The sequence below is a fragment of the Cyprinodon tularosa genome, unplaced genomic scaffold, assembly GCF_016077235.1.
Source record: "Cyprinodon tularosa strain WSP-4 unplaced genomic scaffold, ASM1607723v1 ctg11, whole genome shotgun sequence".
In the NCBI taxonomy this organism is placed as follows: domain Eukaryota; kingdom Metazoa; phylum Chordata; class Actinopteri; order Cyprinodontiformes; family Cyprinodontidae; genus Cyprinodon; species Cyprinodon tularosa.
In genome coordinates, this window is record NW_024037893.1 from 3,399,898 (window position 1) to 3,409,574 (window position 9,677).

General features: G+C 38.5%; 1 protein-coding gene across 5 annotated transcripts in view; it reads right to left on the bottom strand.

The window, feature by feature from the left end:
* Positions 1 to 2,637, bottom strand: part of sema3fb (sema domain, immunoglobulin domain (Ig), short basic domain, secreted, (semaphorin) 3Fb) — a 79,120-nt gene extending 76,483 nt beyond the window's left edge. For 2 of the 5 annotated variants that reach the window (XM_038296154.1, XM_038296147.1), the window contains exons 1-2: positions 2,155 to 2,636; positions 122 to 281 (exon numbers count right to left, since the gene is read on the bottom strand). In XM_038296154.1, coding sequence (XP_038152082.1) covers positions 122 to 242 — 121 coding nt within the window. In that variant the 5' untranslated portion in view covers positions 243 to 281; positions 2,155 to 2,636. Of the gene's footprint in view, positions 1 to 121; positions 282 to 2,154 lie in introns of all 5 variants that reach the window. The other 3 variants (XM_038296180.1, XM_038296172.1, XM_038296162.1) reach the window with 2 other exon arrangements.
* Positions 2,638 to 9,677: the final 7,040 nt, after the last annotated feature.

The window sequence follows — 9,677 nt, forward strand, 5'->3', positions numbered from 1 at the left end:
ACTCCCATAACATCTGTAATTGTCAGGTAACAGAATGTATAAGATTTATCAATTATAAATATGTTTCTATGGCTATGTATCTAAAGCAAGCACATGTGGAGAAAAAACTCTCAGTTCTAACCTTTAAAGGAGATGAAGACTCGAGGAGCAGCAACCACTTCATTGCTGCTGATTGTATTCCCCGAGGTCAAGCTGGACAGTCCCAGGAGGATGAGCAGGGTCCACATAGCATCCAGCTTCATGGTGAAGAAAACCTCCAACAGCCCCCTTTTTCTTAAAATCTGCAAAGACAAACACACAAACAGGTGAAAAGAAGATACTGGTGCAAATGTTTCATAAAAGTAAAAAAACAAAACATCATAGACAGAAAGTCTGGTTTCATTTATCAATTTATGCGACGTGTCAAACCAGCGGTTCCCAAGGGCCCCATGACTGTTGTTTAGGGCGGCAGTGAGAGCTGAGGTGCAGGAATAACGCCCAGATTTTCTTCAAGGCACCATAAAAACTGATGAGCCCTGACAAAGAGGAGCCAAGTTTTTAGCGATGTGCACAGGCTTCCATTTGGGAAAAATTATGTTTGTTTTCCAGAGTGTGACAAACTGGAGGAGAGAGTGTGCCAACTCTCCTGGGAGAAGCCCTTTTCTCCTGCTTCAACCAGAAGACATTCCTACCTCATGACAGCACACGTGTGCTACTGCTCCTGCCCTGTGATTAAGAATTCACCTAATGTCAGGTTATGACTATACTCACCCCATAGATATAAAATAAAATATTCTGATTGATGCAATTTGGACGATAAATCTCAATTGTTGCAAAAAGAATTTGTTAGGTGTTTATAAATGATGAAAGCATTTAGTCGAGCAGCTTCACATTCTTGAAAACAATGCAGAGGGAGCATCCATCTTAAGTGAATGATTAATGGACACCAGGGGTAATTGCTGATGATTCATAAATCATAAATCAACAGAAAGACCTCATTCCTCTCACTGATTACACTTTTTAAGGGCTGGGGCAAATTGGGTTCATCCAGCCCCCCCAACTATTTGGACCCACCTTCATAAAGATCCTCAGAGGTCTATGAGCCCATGGCCAATTTATGAGCATGCTGCAGCTGTTTAAACCTCAACTGTTTACAGACAATTTGTTAACCGTCCAGCTGTTTATTCTGAGACAGAGGCCAAGTCTTTATGTGCACAAGCACACAACATCAAACAAGCCCCAGCACTGAAACGACATTGTGGCTTGTGAGAAGGACACACTTGTGTATTATATTGCAGACACAACAATCAATCAGCACCAGATCAGAATCAGCTATTTTGGATCAGCTCACCAAAAATACTAAATGCATCACTACTAAAAACTCCCAACATTCTCTGTCTCTAAATGAAATAACAGGCATTTTCTTGCACATTGTTTAGTTTATTAAAAAAAAAAAGTTATACAGAAGGTAACAGAGAGTTGTTTAATCATTTTTCTAGAAACCTGTAGCGCATTTTTTTCGTTTAATGTATCTTAAACTGCAGAAAAAAATCTGACTTAAACCTTAAAAAAATCATAAATCCCAAAAGCCTAATCAGTGCTCATCACTTGGAAAATAGCCTCTTAAGTTTACAAAAGGCACATTTCAGGATTAATTTGTCATATGGATTTTGACAAGTGTTTCCTTTTTTCATTAAAATAACTAAAATGATTATCTAATCAGAAGATTGGTTAAGGGATAATTCAAAGCATGTAGTTTGCAAATGAAAATAGAAAAGAACAGAGAAATCTAGGCGGGATATTTCAGTGTTCCCGAGAAATAAAAGCTGTAGACTGAAATCAGTGTGTGACAGACTGGAAGCCTTGGCTACACTTGGGAGGCAGAACTGTAAACAGTCTGGCGAGGAATTAGAGCGCACAATAAACTGCTTAGCTGTTAAACAAATATTAGGAATTTATCGAAGAGGAATTAATTCAGAAATAGGCTACATCTTAATGCCTTTCACCAATTTAAACGTTTGATTTTTAAATAAAATTTTGAGAGAAAAAAACACTGACAAGATCACGAAATGGTTAACAAATCTGGCAGTTTATTATTATTATTATTATTATTTATATAATACTTAAGAGTATAACCATTAAAAAAATAGTGAGTAGAAGTAAAATCAGTCTTACCTCAGAGCTTTCCGTAATCCAAGTTCAGATCCAACCCTGCAAGCCACTGGAAAAACCAATCCCAACAGATCGATCACTCTGTGTGTGTTTCTCTCTAAGCTGAAATCAATAATAATAGAAAATCCCTGCGCGACTCTTCAGCAGTCAGTGTTCAGCTCAGGGCTGCGGTGCAGGGGCCGTCTGAGTACCTGCGCACAGAGCGCGTGTGTTGGCCCCGGAGTTGACAGTGATCAGTCAGGCAAAGAGAAAATACAATGTTCCCCTAATTATTAATTGTCCGGCAGTGTGAGGCCAAAACATGCTCTCCTCGCACGAGCGCAGCCAACATCTCGTGGGAGAAGTGGAAAAGAAAAACAAGCAGAAAGGAAAACAAGAAGAAGTCTCCGCAGTGTGAGATAAGGTCCGAGAGCGCGCGCGACGCGTGCTGCTGCCCTGAAAAGTTAGGAGCTCCTGTGACTGTGGAGAAAGGCAGGGCGCTAGCAGGTGGATGCGGAGGCCGTTTGCCTTGAACACACCCACGGGGCGGGCTGGAGCGAGCCGAGCCGCCCCTCGGTCTCCGTCAGCCGGGGAGCTATGATTCACCGCCGCAGCCCTCCATGTGCGTGCAGGGAGCGACGATGCTCAGGTCCGGTCTCTCCACCTGTGGAATCTAATCCTGTTGATCTGATACTGCTGTCTACTTCAAGAGATATAAGAGATTCATACATCTAAAGATTGCACAGTATTAGAATAAAATGTAATAATTTTATTGTATTTTTTTCTTTACTCTTAAATGGAAAAGCAAACATTGTTTTGATAACATTAAAATCATTGATTATTTTGGTTATATTCTTCATTGTTATTTGGACTTATCTACATTGGCATAGAATATAAATGTTCTAAATGCAGTAATTTTCTATCATGTTCTTCAAAGCGAAAAGAATGAAAGAGCTCTTACCTCAATAATTAGTAAGTATATCTTCTCTAACTTGACTTCTTTACAGATAAGCATTGTTTTTTGTTTTGTTTTTCTGCTGGGGGGTAAAAATCAGCCCTTCCTTTAAAAAGGAAATGTGTTTTGATTGACAGACTTTGAAAGTAAGAAACACATATAAATAAAAGGAAGCCTATACATGAAAAAAAAATGACTCAAATAAAAAGTTTAAAGCACACTTTAACTGAGGGTTTTTGTGGCCACTTCTCTCTTAATCTGCAGTTTGTAATGGGTGACATCCATGGAAGAAGACTCTACCTATTAAAAAAACATTTTGTAAAATCTTTGATTTAAGGGAAAGAAAAGCGAAAACCTGGAGGAAGAGGAATTTGACACTGGCCATGTGGAGAGTTGGCAAAGGCATCATAAGAAAGGGGGTTGCACAAGCACCATATAAAAAAGATATAACACATAACTTATTTAGGTTTACTCTTCATCCTTAAAATGTTTTCCGTGCTACTGGATATTGGTCCTTGTTAAGTTGCAGACATGGACAGTTACACGTTTTTTAAACCAAACTCGAACCCCATGGGATGAGACGTACTGTAAGCTATCCTGTGTTCTTTGAACTGAAGTGTCTAAGTGTATACTCTTAGTTATGCACACCTTGGAAATCCAATGAAATTATTCCTTCATAAATCATAGAGAAAAACATCTTTGTTTAACATTCACTTGTTTATGAGGTGGATAGGTTTTATTCTTGTGGTTGTTTTATATGTAAGAAAGTATTTTCTCAGTTGTCATTATATACATTTACATTTTATATACATTTATATACATACTATCGATACAAAACATTAAATTCAATTCAGTTTATCCATTTAATGCCAATTCACTTGCACAATGCACTTTACAGAGACAAATTATCCAGATCATACAGTCAGATCTCCTCTGTTTTTTAAACAACTATGTAAAATTAAGTTAGATTTGAACTACCTTTTGCATGTAATCACTATGCATAGTATAGACACAGTCAACACATTTAACAAAGAGCCTCCCTATCACTTGATAAATCATTCAATAAATCCTTGATTATGATCTCAAATTTGAGCTAAGGACTCTGCTGTTGCTAGTTCTGCCTTCAGTGACCCTTCCTATGCATTAACGGCAGAGTTTTCTGAGCTTAACTACAGCATTTGGAACTTTTCCATGTTAATGTAGACTGCTTCTGCCTCAGTCTTTTTCCATGTTTGTTTTTGGTCCGTGCAATGAATTTATCTTTCTTAACTTCAAGCTTGCATACAATTATAAAGTTTCAGGAATGTTTTCTGTTATGTATGTATGTTCTTTTTAAACCTTAATAATACCTGCCTGTTACATCTTAGGGCTTATGTTTTCCCCTGCAGTTCATCTAATTAAGACAGTTCTTCAGTCAGGATAAAAGTTATCATCTTCAATATGTTCATAACAAAGATTTGGAAAAGAAATGTGGGCACAGACAGAGTGGATAATTCTTAACTCTTTGACTGTGCATTCGGAATGGATTTAGAACACTGTGTGTTATCTTGATATGGCTGGAGCCATTGATGTCTCCTTATTTACAAACGTGTATGATGTAATGATCTGACATGTGTTGATGTGGCAGGGGGGAGACCCTGAGGAGGTATAAGATGCTTTTTCAGCTGTTATTCTGGGCCGAATTTCTGAAGAAGTGAGCCCGGTGGTAAGCGCTGCCATTTGTAAACTGAGCAATTTCTCTGGTTAGAGTAAGATTACAGTTTCTGTCTAAATCTGTTGTCATGTTTTTTTTTCAGTCATTTAATACATGATCCACATAAAGTATTTATTAAAGTGTTTGTTTCAAGTGATCTCTTCTGAGGAAAGGACCGTGAGAAAAAGCTTAAAGATGTAAAACAGAGCTTTCTGTTACAACAGGAACAGTGGTTGAAATAATGATGCCAACCCTTTGATAATACTGGTGTTTGACAGTTCTTAACTTGCCATACACTGCTATCCCTTTTACAGGAATTTTCTTTTACAGGATTTTTTCACAGTCAAACATGTCTTTGTTGTAGCAAGGGCAAGAATCCTTCTTTCACCCAAGAGGGTGAGCAATGTTTGACTGCTTACTTTTTGTTCCATTTCCAGCATCTCACTGAAAGGGCTCAAAACAGAAGGAAATGATGAAAGATTTTACAACATATTATACCTTGATACTGGTGCCACCGTTGGATTCTTGTATTAGTATTTCCTTTAGTGAAAATATTGCAATTACAGGGAAGAAAAATATCAGGCCACAAAAAAAAAAGGAATATGGTGTACATTGGCATGACACAGACTAGCAACCTGTCTAAGGTGTAACCCATCTTTTGCCCACATACTGCTAGAGATAAGCACCGGCCCTACCACGACCCCGACGGAATGAGTGGGAGAAGATGAATGGATGGATGGATGGATGGATGGATGGATGGATGGATGGATGGATGGATGGATGGATGGATGGATGGATGGATGGATGGATGGATGGATGGAATGATGGATGGATGAATGGATGGATGGATGGATGGATGGATGGATGGATGGATGGATGGATGGATGGATGGATGGATGGATGGATGGATGGACGGATGGATGACCCTTAACAAAAAAAATTTATATTCTGTCATTAAAATTATGATCATGATTGTTACATTTATGAATATGTTGAATGAGCTGTATAGAGTATTGTGGTACAAAATAAACCTGCTAAATTTAGTAATGTGGAAACTAAATTAGCTTATACTGATTACAATTTAATTCTATTATCATTCTGCCCTTTACAAAGCTGCATAACTCTGTAAACTGATATTAGATTGTTAATCAGTGGAGTAGCCAGAAACTTTAAACTTTTTATATGGGTGGCCATGCAGGGAACATGTGCGTGGAGGTGTGGTTGAGGCAGATAAGTGCAAGAACGGGTCATCTACACTGTTTCAACAGGAAAATTAACAAACAAACGACTTGTATTTTCCAAATATAAATACATATTTTCTCACTATAGAAGCCACACTCCTTTTCTACATGACTTGGTATTAAATCCTACAAAGTTATTAAAGGGGTCATAGAATGCAAAACTGAGTTTACACTGTCATAGATGAATAACAGTAGTTAAGTGGATGAAATGGACGTAAAGAGAAGTTCAAATCCCATCAACACCTCCTTTCTCTGCAAATCTCTCAATTCTAAACTTCCACCATAAAACGGGCAAATTCAAACAAAGCACCGAATTTACGTCAATTCCGGGATGTTGCCTTATTTGGTTCTGCCCTGTACTTTTGTCACACCTCGAAATTGACATACAGACCAGCCCACCGGTTCACTGGCCCAAGAACATCAATAGGGGTAGATGTAAGACACCAGTTTAGCTGTTTAGCCTGCAGTGGGGTTTACTTTTACAAGAATTACAAAGCAGGCAGTTTCTCTATTGAAAATGAGCCAGTCACTGACTGGACCGGACCGGGTATTCAAACCAAGCCATCAGCTCTGCGGGTGGTCCGAACCTGAACTGGTTACGGTAAGGCAGGCAGGGGGAAGCACGGTAAGGTAGGTGGGAGGAAGCAGGGGGCCGCTATTGTCCAGGCTAACGTCATCGGGTCGGGTACAGTCGCTCCGTACCCCGCTGGCTTCCTGCCCCGGACCAGCCCAGGAGCTCACGGCTTGGTTCTGCTGCACAGTAGTAGACCAAAATCCTGGATGATTTTGAAATTCCCCCTGGACATTTTTTTTAGTTATGAAAAGTAGGACATGAAAAAGAAATCTTCTGTTCACACTACTATAATAACAATTAGATTTTTCAGTGAGTGAGTGCTTGTTGCTATGATGCGTCTTTGCTCAGCAGCTTCGCTCGTTGTAAACCAACCAATCAGCGCACAGCTCATCTAAATATTCATGAGCATAACATAAAAGGAAGACAACTCTTTTTTTGGGCATGCTCACTTTCAGGTGTATATCTGTGGTGAGCTACAGTTTCAGACAGTCATTGAAGCTCACTGCGGTTCTTTGAAAATGGCTGAGGGTAGTTAGAGAAAAAGTGTCTCTAGAGTTAATGAGAAGAAAAGAAAGGCCTCAAAAGAGGCAAATATATCCCGGAATGCTTTGCACGGAGAGCTCTCTTTGCAAAGCATCATGGGATTTGCTGTCACAGTGGCCTGCTGTCACCATAGGCTGTCGCTAACCAGAGTTGGAGGAGGAGTTATGTGACCAACAGGTAGTAAAAAGTTGTAATCATCTGACCAAACAGTCAGTTAACTGAGTTCACTATAAAGTCCACTATGTAGTCCCTGCTCTATATAGTAATTGAGGGATTTAGAGGTTAGAGCGGATGCTCGGTCACAGTAAGCTTGTATTAGCTATGTGAACAGCAACCTTTAAACAGAGCGTCTACGAGAAGAATTGGGCTCATGCATGCTCTCACACGCATTTAATAAGCAATCCCTCTCGGGTACAGGATTGTGCATGTGCATTTTTTTTTAAGTGAACAGGGCAGGCCTTTTAAAAAATTCATGAAAATCCTCCAAAATACCATTAACTTTGCAATGATTTGATTCAATCAGCTGTCCACTGCGTGACTGATGCAAGGAATAGACTTGATTAACCAACTCTAAAAATAAACCAGGATTTAACAGATGTTGCTCTTGTAAATTGGCTCAGTTTTAAACTCAATTGAACTGATATGAATGGAACTGAATTAAAGCATCTGTGGAATGAAAAAAGGAGATTAATACCACTACCGTTTAGAGTAATAAGTTTGTTATTTGTAAGAAAATACCCAATTTTTTTTATACAGGTAAAAAAAAAAAAAAAAAAAAAAAAAAAAAACTCACTTGTTACTCTCTTGTTACTCACTTATAGCTCTCTTTTGCCAGCTTACAATTACTTGCCTGTTTATTTCTTTACAAGTACAGCATCAACTTCCACTCACAAACAAGGAGGGGAAAATGTTCTTCCAGAACTGCCCTAAGCTGGGCCTACATGTGTTCCTTTTTCTCAACAAGTGAGTGACAGTGCATTAATTAGGATTTCTGAAGGTGTATCAAAAAGATTAAAATGAACATGTATTAACCTAAGACTTTTATGCATAACAAGTTTTGTGCAGCACTATAATAACTTCTCTTTTGATCGAATATTTGACCTGTCAGGTTTAGTTTAATTACTTTGAGTGTAGACAATACAGCAGTTGTCAGGTGAGAGTTATCAGAAATTAAAACCCTTATCTTATTTGTACCTGGGTGATTTAAAAAAATGGAGCGGAAACATAATTTATTTGATGGCACACAGCAAATTACATGAAAATTCCTAATTTGCTAAGCTATTCAAACATTGATTGGATACTTGAAAGTCAGAGTTAGTGCCCAGGAAGGATTTCAAAAGCTCATTGAGAAAATAAAACATTTCCCCTCATGTTTAATCATATTCCATTCAATTTCGCTTCCCACCTACATTATCTGCCTTTCATTCACTCTGGGCTCTTCATGGCAAAACACCATTAAGCTTGTTGGAGAAGTGGAGGGAAAGTTTGTGAGGTTCTGGCTGACAGCTCAGTAGGGTCAAAAGGAGCTGTCAGGTTTGTCTTTTCTTCCAAATGCAGACAGTACTCTCCAGTCTGATTCAGCACAAAGATTTATCTTTAAGGGACTTGGCAGAGGTCGAAGAGAAATCACTTGATGATTCTAAGTAGTGAACTTTCTCTACACAACATCAATTCAATGAGGAGACAACTGAGATTTCTTCTATTTTAAGGTTTTGGTTTTACTTAAATGTTTCAAACATTCCAGAACTATGCTATTTTTCCATGATGATCCCATCTAAGAAAACATCCATCATCTAATGTATCAAATAGTGACTGGCCCATAACTGCTTGTGTCACTCTTGCAACAACTGCCATTAAGCATTTGTGATACCTGGCATTAAGACCGTTACATTCCTGTGAAAGCATTTACTGAAGTTCAGATAGAGGGGAGGGTTTTCAAGGGTGGCTTGTTTGGCTTTTTACTGCTACAGTACATGCAGTTTTGTAGAGATGATTTCATTTATTAAGGGATTAAAAAAAAAGAGGATAACCTTATTTAGGAATCTTTGTGTCAAATTCCTTCTAAAAGTGTATGTAGACGCTAAAAACAGCGTCTAAAAAAAACCTGATTAAGAAGACCAAACTTAAGCACAAAACTTAGCAACTGTCCTTAATCACTACTGTACCTCAAAATTTGCATACATGGCTCCAGCTGATGGTTGGCCCTCTACATACCCACATTCAACCATAAATGATCCATGCAGAGGACCCTCTGAATGTTATTGTGTGTTTAAGTGAGCCAGCTGATCAATGTTATTTAATGGTAATCAATGGTATATTCAGGGAATAGAGCGCAAAGAGGCATTTTATGCCATGCACAAATATATGTACTGGTGAGCGAGGTAAAGAATCTGATAAATGTTTGGTAACTACAGTAATTACATTACAAATAAAAGAGGGTATTATGAATGACAGTACCAGTCAACTTAATATAGGCTGATTATATTAATAATGCCATCCAACACAGTAGATTGCCATGCTTTTTCCAGTCTTTTGACCCAC